The 26,842-nt window shown below is 48.7% G+C and overlaps 2 protein-coding genes across 7 annotated transcripts; one reads left to right on the top strand and one right to left on the bottom strand.

The window, feature by feature from the left end:
- Positions 1–1,664: 1,664 nt before the first annotated feature.
- Cstf1 (cleavage stimulation factor subunit 1) lies at positions 1,665–11,453 on the bottom strand. Of its 5 annotated transcripts, none has more exons than XM_016003854.3 (6): positions 11,321–11,453; positions 8,949–9,146; positions 6,392–6,669; positions 6,057–6,254; positions 4,898–5,288; positions 1,665–2,446 (listed from the first exon to the last, which is right to left on the bottom strand). In XM_016003854.3, exons 2-6 carry the CDS (start codon positions 9,115–9,117, stop codon positions 2,187–2,189), a joined length of 1,296 nt encoding a protein of 431 aa, XP_015859340.1. In that variant the 5' UTR covers positions 9,118–9,146; positions 11,321–11,453; the 3' UTR covers positions 1,665–2,186. The 5 variants fall into 5 exon arrangements, with proteins under 5 accessions (XP_015859340.1, XP_015859338.1, XP_006985417.1 ...); XM_016003852.3 differs by having other exon boundaries at positions 11,296–11,429; XM_006985355.4 differs by having other exon boundaries at positions 8,949–9,143; positions 11,296–11,429.
- On the top strand, positions 11,236–25,738 carry Aurka (aurora kinase A). Of its 2 annotated transcripts, none has more exons than XM_076571273.1 (9): positions 11,236–11,528; positions 13,574–13,620; positions 15,537–15,795; positions 17,642–17,696; positions 18,304–18,495; positions 19,185–19,323; positions 22,538–22,686; positions 24,864–25,038; positions 25,131–25,738. In XM_076571273.1, the coding sequence occupies exons 2-9, from the start codon at positions 13,579–13,581 to the stop codon at positions 25,296–25,298; spliced, it is 1,179 nt and encodes a 392-aa protein (XP_076427388.1). In that variant the 5' UTR covers positions 11,236–11,528; positions 13,574–13,578; the 3' UTR covers positions 25,299–25,738. The 2 variants fall into 2 exon arrangements, with proteins under 2 accessions (XP_076427388.1, XP_006985419.1); XM_006985357.4 differs by having other exon boundaries at positions 11,475–11,682.
- Positions 25,739–26,842: the final 1,104 nt, after the last annotated feature.

The following is a 26,842-nucleotide window of genomic DNA, read 5'->3' as shown; positions in this document are numbered from 1 at the left end:
CACAAATGACCACCTTCACTGCCTGTCAAGTCAAGGCCAGAGCTGAGAGCAGACTTCCTATATTGCTTTTCCAAAGAACTGAGATAGAAAGCAAGCAAGCAGAGTTTTCGTGAACTGATCTGAAGGGAGCCATATCCAAGTCCTTTCTGTCCAGAGAAGAGTAAAGAGCCTGCGGGAACACAGCTGGGATTTCTAGAACAACTGCCAAGCTGTGCAACGCTGCTGCCCACCATTCCGGCTTAAGAACTGCCATCCAAGTGTGGGACGGCTCAGAGCAACCTCCAAAAACACAAACTAGCTTTACGGTACTGTTATATAAAAAGATTTATTTTAGAAATCACATCTTTAAAAAATAACATAGAAGGCATAGGTTATTCTGACCATATATAAATTCATCACTCAAATGCTGGAGCATTATGCAGTACAATTACCTAGATGTGAACACCAAGTCTGTGGGATATTCCTGACGTCGACACCAGCTCAAAGGTGAATGTGGTTTTTAAAAGGCAGGGAAAAGGAAGGGACAGCGAGAGGAGGAAACCATTTTGGAAACAGAGAAGAGAATTTCCCCTTGTAACTGTCAGTCCTGAAACCACAGCCACTGAGACTAACCCAGGGACTGCATGAAGCGGCATTATTATTTTAATTCACAGGTGACCGGCTACATCCTGGCAGCTTGTGCTGGGAGTGTAGACGGGAACAGAGGTGACGAGCCTCTGCTTGTAGTGTAACAGGGAAATCAGAGGATGATGAAGTGGGGAGCTTGTGGAGAGAGCAGCTGCCCTTGTCCCTACCCAGCGGCTTCCTTATCTTACAGGTAGCACCCCCAGGTGGCCAGGCTCCAATGCTGGAGAATCAGAGTGCAAAATAAAAGTGTAAGTTCACACTTAGTGTAGATACAAAAATACAGCTCTTTAGGATTGTGACCCCAAACCCAGTGACCCCCGCACCCCAAGGGTGATGCTGCAACAGAATGTTCCACACCGCAGCAATGACTTACTGTGGCCTAGTCACTGCTTTATCAGTGATCTCAGCTTCAGGCACTTCTGCCCAGCTCCCAGGGGTTTTCTTCAGAAAGAGAAAGCAAACTTTGTTGGAAAGAGGCGCACACAGGGCTGGTTTACCTATGTGCAGCTAGACCCAGGGAGACACTGTCTGCTTCCCAGACATGTCAAGAGAGACGCATCAGATGGTGCACTGCAGCAACCCCCAAGATCGTGCTCCCCTGCACACCCAGATTAGAAGTTACTGCCAGGCCAGGGGCATTAGCAAGCTCTTGTGGCTTAGACTACATACGTTTTTGATTATGGGTCCCATCAAATCATTACCATCCATTTTGTTTGTTTTTTGAGACAAAGTCTCACTATGTGGTTCTAGCTGCCCTGGAACTTACTATGTAGACTAGTCTAGGATCTCTCACAGAGATCCACCTGCCTCTGCCTCCCGAGAGCTGGGATTAAAGGTGGGCCTAGCCTAGGCTGGTTTCAAGCTTGCTATTTCGGCAAGGCAGGCCCTAAGTTCTGGGTCTTCCTCTTCAATGGCTTCTGGGCCAGTCCCCGTTCCTAACGGTGGGCATTGCTGGTATCGAGAGGACACTGCCTGAGTGCAGACGGGGCACCTGGAAACCCTAGGTGTATTGACGTGAAGAAGAAGGAACAGTGAGCTTGTAGATCTGAGCTTTATTACCCAATGACGTCACCTCAAGATGGGACTGGGATCCCTGGACGGTGGTTCCACATGGCACAAAACCCGAGATCCTCAGAGCTGCAGACTTCTGTGTGAGCCAAAATGCCTCTGGAAAGGAAATACAGAGGGGGCAGGACAGGCGCAAGAGGTGGCAAAAGACCCTGATGGCAGTGAGAGACTCCCCCAGGGCCACGAAGTCCTTCAATAGTCTGTCCTTCTCCAGGAACAAGAGTCAACAGCCATGGCAAGTCCTGCACTTACTACGCTGGTGGAAAGCACAGCGAAATCACTGCACCAGGACAACGGCACAGTCTGTTTCCAACTTTTCCCACCGCAACTCTACAGCAAGGTAAAAAAGAGCCTCCAAGTACAGATCCAAGGCAGGAGCCAGGCGGCGCACACCCACCTCAGATGGTACAAACTGCTCACTACTGCAGCTGGTGGCAGGACACAGGGAGGAGGGGGACTCCTGAGACAAGAACCCTAGGAGCGGGGCCAGCTCAGTCAGTGGTGGACCTCCGGTACCAGAACCGAGCTCGGAAGTCGTCACTGCATGTCATGAAGCCAGGGTTGGTGGGTGAGTGCACAATGCAGCGCACGATGTTGTTGTGGCCCAGGGACAGCAGGTTTCTGCGCTCAGCTGTCCTAGAGTCCCAGCAGCAGAGGCTGATGGTCCTTTCGTCCGGCAGCAAAATATAGTCCTCAGTGTGGTTAAACACAGCCTGTGTCCGGTGCACCTGTCGTCCACTCAGACCCGCGCCTGCCATACAAACCAACATGTTAGCCTGTGCAGCAAGGGGCAGCCTGAGACCCTCACACTGTTCCAGCAGTGTGTCAACACTGTCACCTCCAGGCCCACTACCCAAGGCAACTGTTCACTTTGATGGACTTGAAGGCCAACACCAACCTACATCATTTATCTTCTACAGCAGTTTAAACCCATGGTGCGGGGCACTGTCTGGCGTCTAACGATTATCTTACTGCTGGGCACTCAGCTTGTATTCATGAAGAGTGTTTGTAAAATCCTCTGCACACAGCTTTATCTCCTCAGGATAAGCTCCTAACATCACACCTAGTGAGCACCCAACTTTCAAAGGGAAGCTTTACCATTTCATGACTATATAGAGAAGACATTTTTATGTTGCAAATACCACCTAATGTACAAAAGAATAAAACAGCCAGGGCATTTCATTGCTTAATGAGGCTGTATTTTGGTGGACAGCCTCCCAAATACCTTGCACTTCTAACTGCAGAAACCAGAGGTCACATGCTACTTTCATTCAGGCTTGAGGTACAGATCCATAAGAGGAACATGGCTATAGAGGAAAAACACACCTCGTAGTCAGTAGGATGTGTACTCCTGAGGGCCATGACTTTGGGTAGATGGTTTCCTAACTCAAGCCTTCCTTTTCTCACCTCCCCAGGGTCTACCAACGAGGGTGCTGAGGAGGAAAGCAAATGGCACCCAAGCCCCACCGTGCCAGTGTTCAGGAGAGGCTACCAGGGGTGCTTATCTGTAAAGGCTGCACGGAGTAACAGGTGGGAGGTAGGTCTACTCAATGCTCAGCAGTGAACTCTGGCTTCTAATTTGCATTTGCCTAAGTTCCTAACTTCCACTGACTGCCAGTAATGGTGACAGATATCAATCTGTGTGCAGATACACAGACTTGCCCAAGAGTGTGACAGAAACCACATATTTAAATTTTTGACACGACACTCAATTACCTTTCTGAAATATTTATCAAGTTACCCCTCAGTAAAATGTGCTGACTTCTTCAAACTTCCACCAATAAACTAAAACAGTCCTTTGAGTCAGAGATGGTTTGGTGAGCCAATAACGAAGGCCCTCACTTCTACTTCTCGGGTTTACAGTTCATTTTATAACTGACTTTCCATTTTAAATTCTCTTATAAAATACTGCAAATTTTCACTCTTCCTGTAAATTTGGGCTCATCTTTTTCTTTTTTTAAATCTTTTTTTTTTTTTTTTTTTTTGGTTTTTCGAGACAGGGTTTCTCTGTGTAGCTTTGCGCCTTTTCCTGGAACTCACTTGGCAGCCCAGGCTGGCCTCGAACTCACAGAGATCCGCCTGCCTCTGCCTCCCGAGTGCTGGGATTAAACACGTGCGCCACCACCGCCTGGCTTTTTTTTAAATCTTAACCATAGCCTATCTATAGATTATGATTACTGACTTGCCTACTATGTAAAAAAACACGATGAACTTAACTCATCCAATGTCCTCTTCAGTTTCCCCCTTCCCATCACTACTTCAAAACCACTTTGTGTTCTAAGTAAATCTTCAAACCAAAATGGAAACCCTGACATGCTGACTATCAGGGTGCTGCCTTGGGAATTAGGAAATCAGCAATGTGGACATTCCTTCAGGAAAAACAATTGCCAACTCTCTACTAAATCAAGCCAATAAACCACACCCCAAGTGTTCGCAAACATCTAAGCTCCTGGCAGCAGTCCGGTGCATGTCCGTCCTAGTGCATTATTCCCTGGAAAACAAGGGCTGTCACTTGTAAACAGAGCAGTTCCATGTTCACTCTGATCACTTCTGCATGCAAGAAGTACCTGTTAAGAGATATTTTCCAAAACGACACCATATAAAGTATCATAAAGTTACCAAGGATAATGATGACTAGCTTTAGGCAATTAGCTTGTGCCACAGAGAGGACCAGTGCTGCACCCTAGTGGCCTGAAAGTCACCAGCTCTTCCATGTCTCTCCAAGATGCTAACTCAGACAGCCCCTTTATAATAAGCTATAACCGTGGTGTGTTCAGTGTAGTGAGACACACACATCTCACAAGAGAGGCAGGCAGTGGAACTTCCCAGGAGGTTCCTGTCAAACAACACTCTTAGCTGCTGGGGAACACAATAAGGCGCAGCAGCACACAGCACTCACTGTACCCACATCTGAACTAAGTACTGCGCTGGGAAATTCAAGACTCACCATAAAGGGAGCCCGTGGGCACAGCCACTACAAACTAGAGACTAACAGGAACTGATGGGGGAGCTGAGTTGGCTTTCTTTACTTCCTGTCTGCTGGGTCTACTTCATATATATGGACACTGGTGATCTCTTTTGGAGCTGCCTGTCTTGGCCTAGGGATGGGCCAAAGCCTTCTCTAACCTCCCCTTTTCTCCAGTGTATCTCATTCTGCAGGAATCTGATCCCCGAGAAATGCCAGCATCATCTTCTCACGCACCTGTGTACCTCACCAGCGTCCTCCCCGTGGAGATCTCCCAGAGCTTAGCTACAGAGTCTTTTCCACTCGAGAGGATATACTTGGAATTCTTGGAGAAAATGGCAGAACAGACTTCCGCGCCATCGTGAGCTTTCTCAAAGGTTGTGATGCATCGATTGGAGACGCCATCCCAGAGCTTGATGCAGCCGTCCTTGCTGCCAGTGACGTACATGTTGGCACTAGGATTGTAGTTAACGGAACAGATAGCGTCGGTGTGCTGGTCTTGGGGATTGCAAGAGACAAAACACTGGAAGGTGTTGATGTCATAAAGGCGAAGCGTAGGGTGCTGAGTCCCAACCAGGATAAAGTCTCCAGAAGGGTGGAAAGAGATGGAGCGCAGCATTTCAGCTTCCTGTGAGGACAGAGAGGCACGATGTCAGTTACCAGCACCTGACCGAGCAAGCTGCAGGAAGCAGGAGGGGGACAAAAGCACTTCCTGGGACGCAGGAAACTGGTTCTTCCTAAAGTTACTTACTGGTCATTTTACTCCTAAAACAAGACAGGAGCTTCACTTGCAAACGGACATGGGGTGAGATCAGATGGATCCTTGCAAACGGATTAAGGGAGCTGCACTCACGTAGCCAGAGATGAAAAAGCGCTTTTCTAATCTGCCCTAGGGCAGCAAATACTAAGCAAAACCAACCAATGAATGATGGAAGCTGCTTCTGAAAACATGAGCATTTCTGTAACACAGACCCAACATCGGGCCACCAATCGTTCTTCTGAAACATTCAACAGTTCCAACTGAGAATGTCAGTACCTGTAACTTACTTTTAGGGAAGGCAGACTTTTGCTTGTTTTGGTTGTTTGAACTTGTAACAACAGTCTTCCTTCCCAGTCTGCTGAATGCTGGGATTATAGTGTGACCACCACGCCCAGCTCATCAGGAGTCCTGAGAGTGATGTGCACTGTGAATCCTCAGACCTGTGACCATGAACTTGGGCAGAGGACAGCTGTGACCTACACACCAATGGAGTCTGTTCTAAGTGCCACCTAGGGCATGTCCTTTATAGGGTGATCACTGAGACCACCTGGAAAAACAGTCACAAAACACCCGAATCTAAGAAAATAACCGTAAAAGACTGTATCTAACTAAGTCAAGGCTCCTCTGACCTCTAACCTGAATGTATTTGAAGGCTCTTTTTGCAGACGGTTTGGAATAATCAAACAATTTTAGAGTATAATCCCTTGAGCCTGAGGCCAGGATCTGTTCTGTAGGGTGAAAAGCAAGACATGTGACTTCATCCACATGGTCGTAAAGAGTTCGAATCACTGGGTGGTTCTCCATGTTCTGTTGCGCAGTCTCATTCATCATGACCTGGACCAACAAGAAAAGGAGAGACAGATGCTCAAGGTACAGAGGCACCTGGTCCAAGCCCACAGTCCCAGGGGGCAAGCCAGAGCTGGTGACCACACAGCCATGCTGCCTGGAGCAATGGTAGGCGGGAATGGTACCTCAATTGGCATGGCACTTTTGGCCAACATTCTTTCCGTGTCCAGTATCTTTATGGAAGCATCAGCAGACCCTGTGGCTATTAACTGCCCATCTCTGCTGTAGGTGGCCACGCGGCATGGGCCTTTGTGGGAAGTGACATAGCAGGTCTCATACTCGGACGCCTCGGGCGACATTGTCTGGACATCTGCATCAAACTCCAGGTCAATCCCTGTGCCAGGGGCAACTGTATCGGAGCGACCAATCGCATACTGGACCGCCGTGTCATCATTTTCCATCCCTGAAGGAATCAAAATTAAGAGCACGAGAAAAGCTGTTAAGTGCAAAGACAAGTTCTGGATCTGAAGTGAAGATGAATCCACCACCACCACCACCACCAAATGTCTGACAAATCATGCACCTTGTCTATCCTATGCAAGATGCACACTGCTGCAGGCAGAATGGGTTGTGAAAGGGAATACTTCCACAGCCAAACTCACTCTTAACAACACCTATAAAATGCAACAAAAACAGCAGCCCAGTAGTTCATTTGTTGTCCCCATTTAGAATGGGGAGGTGATTTTTGCTTGTTTTGTGGTGTTGGAGACAACCTAGGGCCTCACATCTGCTGGGCAAATACCCTGTCACCAAGCTTTATCTCCAGCCCTGAATTCCAGTCTTTAGGGCTATGATCAGTTAGTAGCAGCTTTGGTGTGAATTAGTTATGCTTCTAACATTAGTGAAATGCTTTTGAAAGAATGCCATACTGAAATATACTGAAGTTTATAAACAATATGTTTCCTGGGTGTTACGAAAGTTGCCTGTGATCTCAGGAGGCTGAGGCAGGAGGATCATAAGTTTAAGATCTGCTTCACCTACATATTGAGTTCAAGATAGCCTGCAAGACAAGAAATCTGATCTCAAACAAGCATGCAAGCAAACAAAAAGCTGGGCATGATGGAGCCCACCTTTAATCCCAGCACTCATGGGAGGCAGAGGCAGGTGAGCTGAGGCCTGTCTGGTCTACAGAATAAGTTCCAGGCTAGCCAGGGGTACATAATGAAACCTGGTCTTCAAAAGAAAACAAGGAGGCTGGAAAGATGGCTCAGGGGTTAAAAGTACCTATCCTCAGGTTCAGTTCCCATCATCCACATGGTAACTCACAATCATGTACGATTCCAGTTTCAGGAGACTGGATGACCTTTTTTGGCCTCTGTGGGAACCAGGCACTCATGTGGAACATGCACATACATGCAGGCAAAACACTCATACACATAAAACAAAAAGTAAATCTAAAGAAAAAATAAAACCAAAATAAAACACAGAGGTTGGAGAGATGGCTCAACTGTTAAGAGCACTGGTTGCTCTTCCAAAGATCTGGTCAAATTCTCAGCAGCTCACAACCACCTGCAGCTCACAACCACCTGCAACTCTTGTTCCAGGGAATCTGATCCCCTCTTTTGGCCTCCAGGGGCACTGCATACATATAGTACACAGACATACATGCAGGCCAAACACTCAAACTAGTAAAACAGTAATAGTAATATTAATAATCACCCCTCAAAAAGACCCTTAACAAAGTGTTGGATACAAAAATAACCTCATATATCGCATAAACAATAACTGGAACTGGTACAGGAGGAATCAAAACACATGAAGAACTCTTGTAGTCTCTTCCCATGCATACAACTCTTGCTTTTCAAAACAAACATAGGCCTGTACTGTAACTTGGAACTTGCTTGATCATTTAAACACTTAAAATAAAATTTATCAGAACAAGTCTTTAACATTATATTGCTTCAACATTATACACTTTTATGGCTATCTAGAATTAAAATCTTAGATTTAAAGTTAAAAATATTTAAAGTTTCTCTTTGTGCAACATTTTAATTTACCATTTCCCTCCTCAGGACAGTTTTACAAGTGGCATTCTCAAGTCAAGGGAAATCTTTTTTGTGAACATACCAAATCTCTCCATTATGTACGCTTCCATCCTGACCCAGAATAATGGTGTGTGTGTGTGAGCTGTGGAGACCACCTGCTGATTGAAAGCAACCTTAAACAAAACAAACTTCCCACAAATGTTGGGGATGACATGTGGACACAGCTAGGTGTTTCAAAACCCTATTGAGGGTAAGGCAGGTGCCAGGATATATCTACCAATGACCAACACAAGGTCCTGGTATCTGCAGAGATTCTGGTGGGAAGGTTAACAATGTGTGGAAATGATTCAAAGAACAAAGCAACTTTCAGAAAGTATGTTATGAGGGAAATGGATCACTCTGGCAGCAACTGAGCAAAGGAGCATGGGGAAGACAGAAGAAATATCTTTAAAGGGGTGAGTGGAGCTACCTGCCATGAGACCTGAGCGAGACTTGAGGAGAATGTCCAGATGATTCATAGAAATAAAATACATCACAACCAGCTTCCTCACCTGGACTTCACTTACCCCTTCAGTACCCATCACTGGACTCAGCACACATTGGACACTGAAACTACACAGAAATAACTTCAAACACTGCCCCGGGCAGACATCTACGATGCCATTCTGGGATCTATGAATCCACATTCCTAGCTTACCTAGTTTGATGAGATGCAGGAGCTGCTCCGAGGGTGCGCACACCGACTGGGGCTTGATTTCATTGATGAGGCCATTGGCAATGCTGATATAACCGTCATAGAGCAGCTGGCTAATGATCAGCTTGTAGAGCTGCTGGCGGTCCTTCAAACCCACTTTGGTTCTGTACATTTTGCAGAAGAGGACGGTTTCCCTGACTGCTGCAAGAGAAAAGAGGCATTGATGAAAGGCAGAGGCACTCCTCAGTTACTGGCAGCGCAGGTCCCCTAGGTCAGGAGTAGTCACATCCTTCCCTCTCAGCTGGACTAGCTGTATTATCTTTGGGTGGTGACCTTGGTTTCCTTGGTTCAGGGTCCTCGGCTGTTCCCTAAGTCACTGGAGGCTAATAGAGATGGTGTACAGAAGGTGCAGAGGGGGTGCTTGGCATATAGAAACTACCCAAACCATGCCACTCATGGCTGCAGTAGAACCCCTCACCTTCCTCCTCCTCTGCTAAACTACCCACCTGGAACTTTAGCCTCTGTCGCTATCCCTTCCGTTTCGTCTTTTAACAGGGGTGTTTGCAGTAGGCAGACAGCTGACACTCTTTCGGTGACTGGACTACTTTACTGTCCTCACCAGCTGGGCGGCTAATCTGCGAGTGACTTTTATTATTTTTAAAACCTATTTCCAGGTCACTGAGCTTATTACTATAATTATACTACTTGATGGGGTAGTAAATTGACACACAAATACATCACACACAAAAAAGAGGCTCAGAAAATGAAAAATAAGCCAAGTTCAACGTCCTGGAAAAATTCTAAGCTAAATTGTTGCCAAATGCTGGGCATGGTGGCCTGTCTTTAGTCCCAGCACTTGGGAGCCACAGGCAGGCAGCTCCCTGGGATTTTGAGACCAGCCTGGTCTACACCGGAAGTCACAGGGCTGCATAGTGAGACCCTGTCACAAACAAACTTAAGCTGGGCGGTGGTGGCACACGACTTTAATCCCAGCACTCAGGAGGCAGAGGCAGGCAGATCTCTGTGAGTTCGAGGCCAGCCTGGTCTCCAAAGCGAGTTCCAGGAAAGGCACAAAGCTACACAGAGAAACCCTGTCTTGAAAAATCAAAACAAACAAACAAACAAACTTAAAATGATGCTACCAAAACAAATGAGAAATGCAGATCTGAAGACTGTGCTCTCAGTTTTATTTGGAAATATCTAAGCTCTCCAGTCCATGAAAATGAAACAAAACTAAAGGTGACAGTTTCTATATCAACTTGGGTACATACTTTGCTAATAATCAGTATGTGTGTGGTTAGATGTTAGGCTCCAGGAGTCTGGGGACAGCAAGTAGGAAGGTAGGCCTGGGGATACAGCCGAGGGTTACAGTGTTTGCTCAGCCTGCCAGACGCTCTAGACTCAGTGACAACCGAATCAACAACAAAAACACAACAACAAAAAGACCCACAAGGCCACACACAGCATCATACTGACGGGGGTCCTCAACAGTTAACACACATCAGGCACTTCCTACTGCCAGAAACGATTCCAAGCACCTACTTGGCATTAGATCACTAAACGAAGGCATTCAATATATTCGTGCACTTACGTTAGAAATAAATGTATACAAACCTACCCTTGCGTAAGACACAACAGAGATGAAATGAGTTCCAAGAATCTAGGACACCCATTCAAGCTAAAGTCAGCCCCAAAAGTTGAGGGCAAGTCTACGTACTCCGAAGCCCACAGCTTAAACCACTGACCTACCGCCATCTCTTTACCTTTGCTAGGGAACACCTGGGGCTGTATCACGAGACTTAAAGAAAAGAAAAAAAAAAGTGGTTGAGCCTCCATTTAATTCCCCACCGAACTTCCAATGGAGCACAGGTCGCCGGAAGGGACGCTGAGGCACGAGGCAGGAAGAGCCCGACCCAAGGCTGCCAACACCCGGGGATGCAGGGGTCCCAGGGAGAAGCCACGCGACCACCCCGCCCAGGAGGAAAGCAGGGACCCGCCGGGGCCGAGGCCCTTTGAGGCTCGGGGTGCAGGCCTGGCCGACCAACTCTGGGACACGGACTTGGGGCGTACGGCCTCCCGCCATCCTCTCCGCTAGCTCCAGTCCTTCACGCAGCCCACTACAGACCCCAGCCAACCGCACCAACCCGTCCCCCTACGCCCGCCCCCTCTGAACCCCGTACCCCCGATCAGGGTCTCGGTCTCCCGCTCTTCTAGAAAAATGGAGGCGCGAATCGTGCCCGATCGATCGCTCTGAGTGCACACTCACTGCGCACGCGCACAGGGCACGCAGCAGAGCGCCGAGCAACCTGCCGCTCACTCGCAAGCCTGCCCTTCTCGCCATCTTACTCACTGGCACGTTCGAGACGCTCATTCACCTCCTCCGAGCTGACCACCGTCGCGACAACCTTGAACCCAAAGGGCCGCTGTGTGACCGGGAAAACGCCCGATCCTGGGGAGCACGGCGAGCGACAGAACGGCCACAGATCGGACAGGCCGTTGGCGCACCACTTCCGGCCTCTGGCGGCCCAGTGCGCCTGCGCCCCAGCTACGGCACGGACCGAGCTTCCTGTGGTCGCGTTCACGGTGAGCCAATCACAGGACGGCGCCGCTTCGCCTCTAGCCAATCAGCTTTCGGACGAGAGGGTTTAACTCCTATTTTAAAAGGAGGACCTTTGAATTGTAACGGCTGAGCTCCCGGGATCGCTTGGAGGCTTCGGTCAGAGGCAGGATCCTGCCGGTGGGTAGAAGGGGACCGGGTGGGCGAGGGCGAGCCTGGACGCTGCACACCGAAGGGGATGTTGAGTGGCATTGGGGTAGTGGGCTGTCTCAGTGGGTTTGCATTCGGTGTAAGAAAGATCCAGATGGCCCCTTCCCTCCTTCGTTTAGGTTCTGGTGGGAATGGGACCCAGACCACCAGCTAACCAAGTAATTTGCAAACTGATGGTGGTGGTGCAAACCGATGGATGAAGCAACTGCGGCTTAGTGGGGATCGCTTCGGGTGGAGAGGCGGGGGCCTGGGTTGGATCGACGAGTCAGTCGATGAACGAGAGCCCCCTTGTAGAGAGAGACCCAGGACTGGTGCTGCCCTCACCGCAGCCTTTTGAGCAGTTGATGTAGGGACTACTTGAGGGTCTGATTCAAAGCGTAGACCCGCTAAAGCTCAGTTTGTAGAGTATCCGGGAAGTCCTGGGTTCTACCCCCAGCACTGCCTAAACCTTCATGGTAGGCCCCTCCTTTAAATCCCAGTAGTGAGGAGGTGGAGGCAGGTGGATCAGAAGTTAAAAGCCATTCTCAGTACTTAGTAGATCCGAAGCCGGCCTGAACTGCATGTGACCCTGACTCAAAAATAGTCAAAACAAAAAAATCCCCTCCCCCCACACCAAATGTAGTTGCTCACATCAGCAGTCTGAGGCAGGAGGGTAGCCTTGAGTTTGAAGCCAGCCTCATATACAGTGTGAGAGAGCCTTTCTCAAAAGTGGGGCCTGTGAATGTAGTTTGGTTAGTGCAGTGCTTGCCTACCATGCCCTGGCTGCGTGCGTATGGTCCCAAATTCCTTTACACCCTTAACTTGGGAGCAGACGTAGAAGGATCTCCTGAGTTCAAGGCCAGCCTGGTCTACACAGTGGGTTGCAGACCAGCTAGGGATACATAGGGATACACTGCCGCAAAACCCAAACCCAAACAAGCAAAACCCTGGCTTCACTACAGATGTAGGAAATAGAAATGTCTTAGGGATACCCTGGTGCAGCTAATCATGGGGAAGTTAAAATGGAGGGTCATTTATTAAAGCTAGCATCTGGGCCTGCGAGCTCCATTTCCTAACAGGCATCTGGTGAGGGGGATACAGCTCCGGTCCTTCGCTTAATGCCTCTGAACAACACGCTCAGTTGTCCCTCTGACAACAACGTATATCTGGAAAGGGGAGCCCAAGCCCGACCGAACCCAAGCCTGCTGTGTCATGAGCACTTTCCTTACTTGAAGTTGTAAATCTCTGAGCTGAATGGGATTCATGACCTGTGAAGGTCACTGATGTAGAGGAGAAGGAGGAGGACTTGGTCTGGGGAAAGAAGTTAAGGCCAAGCCAGGAGGGTAGGAAGTGACAGCTAGCCAGGTAATAGATAAACCAGGGAAGGGGGCAGAAGTGGTGACTGGCCAATACCTTTTCCCCGGGAATCGAGTAAGTGCTGGGTTTGCCGTGGTAGGGAAGCTGAGAGACGGGCAACGCAGTGGGACTCAAAGGGCCCAATGGGCCTGCGGGGAGGAGAAGAGTGGGTAAGCTTTGCTGTTTTGGGGAGATGAGAGATGGGATCATGGCCTGAGGCAACGGTGGGGCTAATGAGGCTTTTAAGGTAGGAGGCATTCCAAGCAGGCTGTGTGGTGGACGTTATGTATTAAAGCAGAAAGAACATGCCGGGGAGGGAAGGGAATGAGAGAGGATGTGACGAGCTGCAGTGATTGAGTGGGAGGGACCTCACGCATGTGCAGGGTACGTATCAGGTAAAACATCAACTTCTTGTCAGCTTGCTTCACTGGTACCAAGAAAAGTATGAGGTGTACATGTTATAGATTGCCCAGCACTTTAAAGCAGATGGCTTCCTTTAAATGAAAGGCTCTGTTTCTCTCTTCAGGTGACATGGACAGATGTAAAGAAAACTGTGTTTCCAGGCCTATTAAGGTAAACAGTTACCTGTAATCACGATTGTATTTAATTTTGAAATGAAATGCATTTGGTTTGTGTGCATCCATGCATGTGCCACAGTGTAGGTCAGAGGGCAGCTTGCTGGAGTGGGTTCTCTCTACCATGTGGGTCAGGGACTGTAACTCAGGTTGTCACACTTGACTGCAAGAGCCTTTATCCACAGAGCCATGGGCACAGCCCCTGTGGAAATTGTTCTGCTATTGGGACTCTTTCCACCCTTGCTTTGGGTGGAAACTTTAGGCTCCTTCCTGGCCCTGCCTGGGGGTCTCCCGGGTGGTGAGCCTCCTTTTCTGCAGGAGATGGCTTTGCACTTGAAACCTCCTTCCCTCCGAGTGAGTGGTGGATCCTGAGGCTCTCCTTTAAGTGGGAGGAAGCCCCACCTTCCCTGAGTGAGTGCTTGGCGTGGGTCTTGAGAGCTGTGCAAGACTCTGACCTGTCACTTACAAATAATGCAGTGTGGTAACGATCGATCGCTCTTCCAGGAGCCTACACTTGTTTCTTCTTTGTCAAAGTCCCCCCTGTCTCCTATTGAAAACTTAACTTCTTAATAATCTCTTATGCATTTTAGTTTTGAAGATTACATCTTTTTCTTTTCAAGACAGGGTTTCTTTGTGTAACAGCCCTGGCTGTTCTAGAACTTTGCTTTTTAGACCAAGCTGGCCTTGAGTTCACAGATCTGCCTGCCTCTGCTTCCCTAGTGCTGGGACTAAAAGGTGTGTGCCACTAACCGCCCTAACCCTTGGGCAGAGATTACTTTTTTTTTCTCCACACACACACACTCCCCGTGGCCCCCCCTCCCCCCATGGGGTTTATCTGTGTAGTCTTAGTGCCTGTCCTGGATCTTACTCTGTAGACCAGGATGGAGGCTGGCCTCCATCGAACTCAGAGATTTGCCTGGCTCTGCCTCCCCGAGTGCTGGGATTAAAGGCATGTACCACCACCGCCCAGCTGAGATTACATTCTTAAAAAGTATTTCTGTTGGGTAGGGTGTGGTGGGCACAGCCTTTAATCCCAGTACTTGGGAGGCAGAGGTAGGTGGGCTGAGACAGAGGCTAATCTGTTCTCTATAGTCCCTGGCTGGCCAGGGTTACATAGTGAAACCCTGTCAGATAAGTACTCTGAAAGTGAAATGCAGGGGAATTAACAGTAACAATAGTAACAAGCTTAGGGAAAGAAGACCTAGCATAACCTTAGGTTCAGACTGTTTTGCAAAATTGCTTGAGGATAATACTGTTGAATAGCCACAGGTTTCTTCCAGTCTTTTTCCTAAACATAAAATCATTACAAGGTTTTGATAGAAAGTTTTTGTAACAGTTGTGCCAAGGCTGGCCTAGAACTCAGTGCTGCTCCTGCCTCAGCCTCTCCAGTACTGGATTACAGGTGTGTGCCAGCATGCCTGGCTTCAGGACTTTACAGAGTTCAGTGTCTCCATCATTGGATGGAGGCTTAGTTCCCGAGTGGTTAATAGCGCAGGATTTTGGGGTGACAATGGGAAGCATCCTCCCTTTAGCCACAGACACATTAAAATAGCTCCATCTCACCTTCTTTTAACTTTATTTTTTAGAAGGTTTGTTTGTTTGTATTTTGTGTGAATGAATGCTTGCCTGCATGTATGTCTGTGTACCGTGTGTGGCTGACACATGAGGCCAGAAGAAGGCATCAGGTCCCCTGGATCTGGAGTTACAGATGGTTGTGAGCCACCATGTGGGTGCTGGGAACCGAACCCAGGTCCTCTGAAAGGGCAGCCAGTGCTCTGAACTGCTCAGTCATCTCTCTGCCCCCATTTCCATTTATATCTACGGTATTTATGAGTTTTGTTAGATTTACAAAGGAAACTTGGTTGCATTCTCAGGATACCCTCAGCAATAACACCTGCTTTCTCTCCATCCCAGACCACAGTTCCCTTCGGTCCGAAACGAGTCTTGGTGACAGAGCAGATTCCTTCTCAGAACCTAGGATTGCCTGGCAGTGGCCAGGCCCAGCGGGTCCTGTGTCCTTCCAACTCCTCCCTCCGTGTCCCTTCACAAACACAGAAACTTGTCTCAGGTCAGAAGCCGGTGCCAAAGCAGTTGCCAGCTGCCAGTGTTCCTCGACCTGTCTCCCGGCTCAGTAACCCCCAGAAGAGTGAGCAGCCACAGCCCACCGGCTCTGGTAAGCTAGCCTTTTCACTGCTTTGGATGGTTATTCTTTTTAGCTGTTGCTCAAAAAGCAAAGGCGTAGATTGGCATTTATCCTCTGAAGCCCTAGCTTCTATACCATGTCTGTTGAGGATGAAGAGAAGACAGGATGAGCACAGATGTAATTGCTGGCCCTGCCAAGGGGAAGCTACTGGAGGCTGTTTGGAGCAGAAGGAGATGTTGGATATAAGGAAGGGCTGCTGCTGGTTCTGGGGCTCTCCCGAGAGGGAGGCTGAACTCAGACAGCAGTGTCTAGAGCAGGGTGAATGTTGATGATTATTTAGCAGCTCGTGAATGCTTGCAGGCTCTGAGATAGCCTTGATCTGCATCCCCTCAACCCTGCAGCCACTGCATGTAGACAGCCAGTTATTGACACACTTATACAGAAGGGGCTAAAACTTGGCACTTAACTTCTCCTAAGACATCTCCAGAAAGGAGAGGTGTGGGTGAATTTGCCACTTCATTTAGGAAGCAGATATGCAAGACAGCTGGGTGATAAGACCTGGAAGATGACTGGGAAGAGGTAACTGTAAGGGTGTAGGAAGACAGAAAACTTAAGCTGGGCTCATAAGGAGATAGAAGAGTCTGTAAAATAAGCCAATATCAGACAGACAGTCTGCAGGAAACCCACTTACGTTATGTGCATATACACCAGTCCCCGGGAGGGTGACTGCGGAAGGGCCAGGTGGCTGAAGCTTATGTAGCATCCTGAGCTCCAACAAGGGAGGGGTGCCTGGGTCCTCCAATAGAGGGAGAGGGGGCAGAGGAGGACGAAGGTGAAGGAAGCCTGTGCTGCCCTGCAGATCAGCCTTTTGGCTGGCCCCCAGTATCCCTTCACTGTCTGTCCTGATGTCCTTTAGAAATGCACCTGGGTCTTCAGGGCTCCCCCAGGTCTGCAGTTCCCAATCAGCAGGATAGGATAGGCTAAAGTGTATTTTAGGTGGCTTCTGGTCTTGAGTCGTATTTTGGGGTCATGGTCCTCAGCCCACTCGGTGGTGATATTGAAGACATGAGTTGAGAGAATGAAAGGAAAAATTAGTTTGGACCTGTATTCATATAACCTGAGGGGAGCCCCTGTGCTGTTTGAGTCCAGGTGACAGGGACATGTCCCACATGTGGGTAGCTCTTGAATTAGCACCCATAGTCCCCAGGGGTGCTGCTGTCACATCCTCCTGAGCTAGTGGCTCCTTTGTTTTATGTGTCTTTGGAAGGAGGTGACTGGCTTGTGCTCTCTTCCGATGTTAATAATTTGTACACAGCAGCACATGCATGTCCGCTGCCCACTCCGCAGGTGGAGAAGGTAGCCGTGGCAGCTTGTGGATGGGGGTGCTGCTGATTTCTCTCTGGAAGCTCTTCCTGGGGAAAGCTCCAGGGTGAGACATTCACGGTTTTGTTGGAGGAGGGCCTGCTCATATTTCCTAGAAGTTATGAGGTTCCATGTGGCAGGAAGCAGGTTACAGGCTATGTATGGTTTCTGATTTAGTAATCTTCCTGGTGAAGAAAATGAAAAGCCTGGGTTTATGATGCTTGATGCATCTCCAGTATTTTGGTGATGGATTTTTGTTGTTTATTTTGTTTTGTTTGAGACAGGGTTTTTCTGTGTAGCTGTAGCTATCCTGGATCTCGCTCTGTAGACCAGGCTGGCCTCGAACTCACAGCGATCAGCCTGCCTCTGCCTCCCGAGTGCTGGGATTAAAGGTGTGCGCCACCCTGCCTAGCTATGTGACTATTCTTTGATTTATCTTTGTTCACAGATTTTTTTTTTTTTAAGAACTTCATATAGTTGCTCTAAAAACAGTATTTTAACTTATTTCATATAGGAAATAATTCTGAAAAGGAACAGGCATCAAAACAGAAAACTGAAGACTCAAAAAAGTAAGCTTTCTTCCTCTTCTACCAGAATATCCATCTGGCTGTAGGCCACCACGCTTAACACCATCCCCGTTAAAGTCAAATTTACCAGGGGATCAAAAGTTATTTTTATTTCTTTAATTAATTTTTTCATGGAAAATGTTATTAAAACTTCATTATTTAAAAAGTAGTAAATAAAAAAAAAATCCCATGTCAATGTACATACAACACAGACCCGAAGACTGCCCAGCTTACAGAACTAACACACAGTTTGTGAAGACATTGGGAATGACTTGCTGGGTCTGTCCTGCTTCACAGAGACAGTGGCTCTCCCCGACAGCCCGTGGCTTCTCTGGGGCTGTGCAGGGAGGAGGTCCCCACACGGTCCTGAAAGGGTGCTGCCAGTGCTGTAGCTGTCCTGTGGTGGTGAGGGTTGTCAGTCTGTCCTGGAGTGCAGTGCTGCTTTGGGCTGGGGAAGTTGGCCTTTCAAGTTCGTGGCTCATTCTGGTAGTTCGGGGTTGGTGCATGTCGAATGTACTTACTGTATGTAGTCTGAGCATGAACAGGTTGACTGCTCATGGGCAAATGGTAGAGATGTTTTCATATCTTAAATATTCACGTTACTTTCTAGAAGGCAGTGGACTCTGGAAGACTTTGACATTGGCCGCCCACTAGGTAAAGGCAAGTTTGGAAATGTCTATTTGGCAAGAGAGAAGCAAAGCAAGTTCATCCTGGCCCTGAAGGTGCTGTTTAAAACCCAGCTGGAGAAGGCAGGGGTGGAGCACCAGCTTCGGAGAGAAGTGGAGATCCAGTCCCACCTGCGGTGAGTGGCCCTCCTGTCACCGGAGCTGGGGGACCAGAGTGACTCCCTCCCGGCTTCTTTGGGATGCTACAGGGAATGATGGAAGCTGCCATTTCCTGCAGATGCAATGGATGTGGCCTGAGGAAACATCCCTCAAGGAGTTTACCTGGGGTTTCTTTCCTCAGGAGGAGCGTTGCGGAAGACCCTGGTTGAGTCGTGTGTTTTGTTGGTTTTCCTTTTTGTTTTCAGTGTTTTCCGAGTTTGACTCAGATCCAGTCCTGAAGCTCTGCTGTCACCCAGCAGAGTGGGGGCTGGGGGCTGTGAGCGGTGCTGTCACCTCAGGGAGGCTATGCCCAGCCACGTGGCACCTGCCCTCTGCTGCCCGTCATCTTGGTTGTGTCTCCTGTTGGCACATCCCACTCCTCTGCACAGGCACTGTCTCCTCCACACGGAGAGATTCGGGGTTCAGCTGACAATCCCACTAAGAACAAAGATCTCTAAAAGGGAGCTGTGTGGACTCAACCCAAACCGTTTGTACTTTGCAGTCCATGTGTGCATACCTATGAAGTCCTGTTTTCTTGGCGGGCTCAGCGTTCAGATCTCATGTGTGCCCTGAGACGCCCTTCTTGATGTGTTCCCTCAGGGTCGGCATGAGTCCATCCTGAGTGGGATCTGCAGCCCGGTGTCACCGTCTCTCTCCTCTGTTGCAGGCACCCCAACATCCTCAGGCTGTATGGGTATTTCCATGATGCCACCAGAGTTTATCTAATTCTAGAATACGCGCCCCTTGGAACAGTCTATAGAGAGCTCCAGAAACTCTCCAAGTTTGACGAGCAGAGAACAGCTACAGTAAGTGCCTCACTGTCCAGACTCGTTCTTCTCTCTCCCTTGTCTTCCTGAGGTCCCTTTCTTTATGGAGGAGTTGACTGTCTTCATAGAAAGGGCTTAATAGAATCAATTATTTGAAAAAAATCAAGGCTGCTTCTACCTCATATATAGAGTGGCTGGCGTGTGTGTGTGTGTGTGTGTGTGTGTGTGTGTGTGTGTGTGTGTGTGTGTGTGTTACTTAGGTTTCTATTGCTGTGAAGAGGCACCATGGCCACTGTAACTTTTAAAAAGGAAAACATTTAATTGGGGTGGCTTACAGCTCAGAAGTTTAGTCCATTACATTATCATCATAGTGGGACATGGCAGAGTACAGGCAGACCTGGTGCTGGAGCGGTATCCTGAGCATAGGAACCTCCAAGTCGCCCCCACAGTGACACACTTCCTCCAGCAAGGCCACACCTCCTAGTAGTGCCACTGCCTATGAGCCTATGGGGACCACTACACAGACTACCACAGGGTTTATTTCAGTATAATAGCTCTAGATACAAAAATAACAACAGAGAGTTTCTGTTTGCCCCACACCTTATTTCTCAGTTACTAACAACAACTTTAGTTAATATGCTTTTGTCATAACTAAAGCAATAAAGTCCACACTTTTCTTCAGAGTGCATTCGTTTTCCTTGTGATTAGACAGGGGTGTGGATACTGAGGAAGATCTTGGTTCCAAGAGCAGTCTTGTCACATGTCACCATTGTACATTTGTAATGTGCATGACTGCTTGCTGGGGTGGTAAGCTTAGTGTCCTGTGCCTGGGCATCTTTGTCCTTTGCTTCTACTGTGAAGTCAGTGTGAGTCTGGGCCGGGAGGCTGCTTTTCCTGTCCTGTTAGTTTATTCCACATCTGTGAATATTTTGCCTGCATGTTTATCTGTGTACCACATGCACAGAGGCCAGAAGAGGGAGCTGGAGTTTCAGATGGTTGTGTGGGTGCTGGGAACCGAACCCGGGTCCTCTAGAAGGGTAGCTGTCTCTCCTCTTTCTTTTACTTAGAATGCAGAGGACGTGTTTTATGTTGTTCCAGCATTGGCTGCTGGGAGCTCTTCCTGGTTCCTATGTAAACTGCCATTGTGGGGATTTTGGCTGTATGTGCTTTCTCTCTGGTGCAGAGTGCTTGGCTTTTTCTTTACTTCTGGGCCTGCCCCTGGAAGCAGCCGTTCCTTCCGTAAGGATCTTGGCTCCTCCGTTGGCGAATGTTAGTGGAAACCCAAGGGCGGGAGCTCTTGCTGCTGAGCTGTTGATGTTTGGTCCTCAGCTGCAGAGAAAGGGAGAATGTGTTTAGTGATCAGTGCTCATCGCCCTGATGTAGCGAGCTGGACTGATGCCTCAGCTCATCATTATGTGTGGACCATTGTGGACGCCCCTGTCCCTGGGCTGCACTGTACGCTGCACCCCAGTGGTAAGAGCATCCTCCTCTGCCTCCTTATTAGTTATATGGTCCAGTACATGTATGACACACTATGCTTGGGTCAGTTGGTGGCAGTTCTGTCACTGAAGATGACTCTCCCTCCTCTGGCATTTGCTGTCAGGGTTTTGGACATCAGTGGTTCTGATAGGGTGTAGCGGTCTCTTCTTCCTGTTGATCTGTAGTTTCCAAGTATTGATGACACTGGCTGTTGTTTGTATATCTCATTAGATGCCTGTATTTCTCTTGTTGTTTTTATGGTGCTTTTCCCCCTACTGTGTCTTGGTTCCTTTACCTCCTTTATTGTGTGTCTGCTGATGTTTCCTCCCAGTCTGAGTGTTTGCCTCCTTTCCACCCTTCCCCACCCTTTCTCACGGCAGTGTGGTCTCGCCTCCCTTAAAGCACAGCAGTGTTCTTCTGCGTCTTGTCTGCTTTCCATGTGCTGGAATTACAGGCTGCCAACATGCCTACCTGATTTTTACAGCAACCTCCACTAATCATTTTCTTTAATTAGCCATTAATAATAAATCATTAGCCAGGCGGTGGTGGCCCACACCTTTAATCCTAGCACTTGGGAGGCAGAGGCAGGTCGATCTCTGAGTTCAAGGCCAGCTTGGTCTACAGAGCGAGATCCAGGATAGCCAGGGCTACAGAGAAACAAAACAAATAAAAATAAATCACCTGTTTGGCCAACTTTCTTTTTAAAGGTAAATAAGGAAATTGTCCACCGGTTTCTGATGTTATCCTACGTCAGACCCCTGATTTATACATAAATGTCGTCCACACATTTATACTTCTCATTTAAGGCTTCAGTCCAAGTGTGTGCATTTGGATGTAGGTCAAGAATATTTCTTTCTAGATTCCTTGTTACTTAGACTAGCACCCCCCCCCCCAACCCCCTGTTTACTTTTCCTGGAATTGAAGTCACTGTAGAAGGTGTAAGGGGTTTAGCCCCAGCCCCACAGCCTGGGAGGTCTGGGGAAATGGTGCCAGGGAGCACAGGCTAACCCTCGCTCCTGCTGCCAATGGCGTTAACAGTGAAGCCCACTGTGGCCTCTGCCTGTCGGTGTGCAGTGAGGGCCAGCTTCTTGAGGGTCCCAAGTTTGGGCTCTACCGTGGACTACAGAAGAATTGTCCTATTTGACAGTGGCGTGTTTTTCCTGCCTTACTTTCCTTTTGGGAAAACTAAGTTTTTTGCCAACTACATATGCACTTGGCACAGTGGGACACTCTGTGCCACCCTCAGCTCTGTCCTGAGATGACTAACGGAGGTGTCTCATACAAGCTGAGTAAGTAGCTGCCGCCCAAGTACAGCCCAGCTCAGGGACTCTGGGGAGGAGGAAAAAAGGACTGCCTCTGCCTGCCTCGCCTTTTCTTCTGGGCTCACACACTTTGATGTTGACTAAAACTTAACATACTTATCTGGAGTCACGGGATGCAAAGCAGACTGCGGGATTCCTCCTTCCAGGTCTGTGCGCCTGGTCAGGGCCCTTTAAGTGTTCAAGATTGCTAATGGTGTAGTTCTTCCTCGGCTGCCTGGTGGGACCGTAATTCCAGCTTACGGCCAGGGCCTTCCCTGCCTTACAAGTCACATCACTGGTGTTAGCTTAGAATTAACTAAGCCCTGATGGGTCTAGCCGTCTGCAGTTGTGTTATAGACTTACCCCTTTTTCTTCAAAAGGTGAAAACCGTGTTGGTCTGGCTCCTTTGGATCAGCTTTCACAGTTCTGCTTTCCCAAATCCTAACCCGGGCTTCACTGCTTTTCCCCAATAGTACATCACTGAGCTGGCCAACGCTCTGTCGTACTGTCATTCAAAGAGAGTCATCCACAGAGACATTAAGCCAGAGAACCTGCTTCTTGGGCCAAATGGAGAGTTGAAGATCGCAGACTTCGGGTGGTCTGTGCACGCTCCATCTTCCAGGTATGGGGTTCCAGAGGTGGAAGCAGTTAGCAGAACCTTGGACGAGGTGGGGGCAGGGACTGTTAACTAAAGGCTAGTCACCCTGAAGAAATAAGGGGTCTTGGCTGACCTAGGAGTATTTTGGAGCAATGTAGACCTGATAGTTTTTTTTTTTTTCTGTGACCGTTTTGGGCTCTGGCACTCTAGGCCTTGATTTACAGAGGCTGCCTGTCCCTTGAGGCTAATGGGAGAGGGCAATGAACTTAGAGGTATGGCTGATGTATGGTCGATACACAAGATGTGCACTGGAGGGCCTTGGCGCGGTGGAGAACAGAGCCAAGTGCCAGTTGTTTGGAACTTCGAAGCCACGTGGGGTGTGTGCAGCTCTGAGGATGCTGACTCCTGCGTGTGTGAACAGCAGGAGCAGACCTTTACCGTCCCTGCTAAAGATGAAGCAGAGGCGCCATCTATTGCAACAGTTGAAAAGTAGGCACACTCTGCAAATTGAACTGGGTTTCAGCAGCTTTGCTGTCCGTGGAATGGGGTGTTTGGGGTAAAGCATACTCCTGCTGACAAGCAAGGTCTCTGCCACCTTTGGGGACTGCTTTTTAAAATATTACCAAATGCCGCTTTTTAAAAGCCTGTTAGAGGCTGGAGGAGAAAGCTCAGCAGGTAAAGGTGCTTGTTTCTGAGGCTGACCATCAGAGTTCACTCCTGGCACCGTTTGGTGGAAGGAGAGAACCGACTCTGACCAAATTGTCCTCCAAGCTCGCTCTGTGGTATGTTCTCTCACAAAGGTTTGCATACACAAACATGCAAATAAGTGTAACTTTAAACAGTTTTCAGCCTGTTTTTAAAAAAGTAGGGCAGTTTAAGGTCACTTCTGTTTGTCTCCAGCTGCACTGTGGTAGGTTGTTTGAACTGATGACATCAGTGGGTGCTCCTGCTACCCACTGAAACAAACACCAGAGAGCTGTAGGTGTCATGGGGTTGTATGATTAGATTAGCCTGGACTATGACCTGTCCAGTGATGACATCAGGATAGAGACAGCTTGCGGGTTTTAGGAGAGATAATGCGTGTGAATATTTTTTGTTGTTTTATTTTGTTTTTGAGCCCAAGCAGGTGTGGTGGCACATACTATAAACCCAGCAGCAGCTAGAAGGCTGAGGCCAGGGTGATAGCTCCTTGGAGGCCAGTCTCGCTTTTAAAAAATAATTGGAGCGGGCGGGCGGGCGGGGGCGGGCTGGAGAGGTGGCTCAGAGGTTAAGAGCACTAACTGCTCTTCCTGAGGTCCTGAGTTCAGTTCCCAGCAACCACATGGTGGCTCATAACCATCTGTAACGAGATCTGGTGCCCTCTTCTGGCCTGCAGTCATACATGCTATATATATAATAAATAAATAAAACTTTAAAAAAAAATAAGAAAAAACAATTGGGGGGCTGGAGATGTGGCTCAGCTGTGAAGAGCACTGGCTGCTCTTGCAGAGGACCCAGGTCCCAGCACCCATATGGTGGCTCACAGCTGTAACTCCAGTTCTAGGAGATGCGGTGCCCTTTCCTGGCCTCCTTGGACACAACATTCATGTGCAGACATGCAGGCAAAACACATGTAAAATGAACATGAAATCTTTAAACCCCCAACCAAAACAGCAGAAGTGTTAAAGAACCCGGTGCAGTTCCCTGCAGTATGTGGCTGCCTCTTGCATCTCGTAGACCCTTACCTTCCTATCCCCCCTTCACTGAAGTAATCAAGGTTGGCCTTGAACCTCTCTCAGTACCCCCGCCTCATCCTACCAGATGTTGGAATTACAGATGTGTGCCAATACTCCCAGCCTGAAATGGTAGTGACACTTCTCTGAGAGCTCCTGTGGGACTCCAAATAGTATTTCCAGGGAACACTGCAGAGCAACATTGTTTTCTGGGTGGGGTCTTGCTTCAAAGCCCAGACTGGCCTTCAGAATTCACTATCCTGATAGTGTGACTGGGATGAGAGGAGTGTACTTTTTTCTCTAGATCTTCTAAGAGTTGGTCTGGGGGAAGTGTGATGGCTAGTGTGTGACCTTACACACTCCCTTCCATCCATTTCCTAAAAGTGGGGATGTAGGTGAGCGCGTGTCTGACAGCAACGCCCGGGCGTGGGGAGTGCTCGTGTCACATGTATGTCAGAGTGTGTCAACCCCAGCCTCCATCGGTTTCAGGAGAACCACGCTGTGTGGCACTCTGGACTACCTGCCCCCCGAGATGATTGAAGGCCGGATGCACGATGAGAAGGTGGACCTCTGGAGCCTGGGTGTCCTCTGCTACGAGTTCCTAGTTGGGATGCCTCCTTTTGAGGCACACACCCACCAGGAGACCTACAGAAGGATATCACGGGTAAGGTGCTGCTGCTCAGTTCCTGCCGAGGGCCGGTGTGTATTCGCGTACACCTCTGACCCAGGCCTGTGATTTTGTCATCTGTTTTCCAGGTTGAGTTCACATTCCCCGACTTTGTGACGGAGGGGGCCAGGGACCTCATTTCGAGACTGTTAAAGCACAACTCAAGCCAGAGGCTCACGCTGGCGGAAGTCCTAGAGCACCCCTGGATCACAGCCAACTCCACAAAACCTTCAACTGGCCAAAAAACAAAGAGCTAACTAGCAAACCGTCTTACAGAATCGGGGGCCACGGCCACTGCGCAACTGTGAGAAATGCCCCATCGAGACCTCCCGGACCATCACTACTGCCCTCAGTAACCCTGGCCAAGCAGGCAGTCCTTGGCCTTGCATCCAGGAAGCCCCACCTGAGCACATGTGACATTGCCCAAGCCCCAAGAACCATGCTGCTTTTCCTGGTGTAGTAATCTGAAGGGAAGGTTCCACTGCAGCTTCCCTCGGCCTCTGCCCCCAAGGTGTCCTCGTGGGGTCTCACTGGGAAAGGTACCAGTCTGCCACCCTCCCTGGTGATCACCTGTGTCCGTAGCCTTCAAGTGCCTGAGTGTGTGTGTAACTTATTGGGTCGCCGGGCCTGGGAAAGCTGTTGGAATGAGTATGTAGTTTTAAATGTTAAAATAAAGATTTGTATAGACTTCCTTCTTCTTAAGTGGATCCCCTTCAGAATACCCGTTTTTCAGCCTTCTCAAGCCTGTATGGGATTCGGATCCTCAACCACCACAATGGAGCGCTCCGCCTGCCTTGGACTTGACTCAGGTGTTTCTAGATGTTACAGGCTCTTTCTCATGTTGGAGTTCTGTCATGTATGCAAACTTGTTAAATATATAAATGTATGTATAATCTACCTGGAGTACATGGGTAATCATTTGGTCACCTGTTCACTGTTGGCTAGAGTGAGCAGGTGTGCTTTTCTGGTCTCTAGGATATGATGTTGAGCTTATAGCGGCCAGTGTTGTCTGTCCATCACCCAGAGGGGACTTGGAATTAGAGAAACAGGCTTTCACAGCCAACTCGGGACACTAGATGTCAGATGACTGGAAATGCAAGTGGCCAGTATAAATAAAATGACATGTCAACTGGACCATCCTTACACTCCAGAACATGCCTGAGTGGAACTGCAGAGGCTATCTATCCCCTGGGGATAAACCAGCTTTTGGTCCCCAGTCCTGTGCTAAACTAACTGGCTTTGTTGAAATAGCAACATTCCAAGTACTGTCCACCCAAGCGGCAGTTAACTGTGAAGTGACTACAGGGATCCAGCCTGAGTGTAGGACACTGCCGTCCGCAGCTCATGCGAACAGCAGATTGTTGCCACGTCCCATGGTGCTGTTCCTGATGGCAGCAGCAACGGCTTTCCAGACGACAAAACACATCATTTTACAAAGATGTTTTTATTTGTTTCACAGAATCTAAGCTGTTCATTTGGTCTCCTTAGAAAACTAGAGGCAAACAATGGCTTACATTTTAAAATAGTTTCCCTGCTCCAGTTCCATGAAAGAACACAGGAGCAGATCAGCTTGTCTTGCTGGTAGGCTGAGCTGGTGCTTTAGTCCCTCAGCTCATCCCTGGTTCTGGCTGCTGGGTACAGGCGTGAGTGGGGTTTGGCTTGGAAGACACCTGCTGTGGGGACAGTTTTATTGCTATTTTCAATGTGTTTCTTTGCATAGGTGTTATTTAGGGACCTGAATGGAAGGCTAGGATGGGTGGGGATCCACACAGGGCATTGAAGTCAGTAAAGGCTTCCAGCT

Source organism: Peromyscus maniculatus, chromosome 4, assembly GCF_049852395.1.
Source record: "Peromyscus maniculatus bairdii isolate BWxNUB_F1_BW_parent chromosome 4, HU_Pman_BW_mat_3.1, whole genome shotgun sequence".
NCBI lineage: Eukaryota > Metazoa > Chordata > Mammalia > Rodentia > Cricetidae > Peromyscus > Peromyscus maniculatus.
The sequence above is the reverse complement of the archived record's forward strand: the minus strand, read 5'-3'. Positions and strand labels throughout refer to the sequence as shown.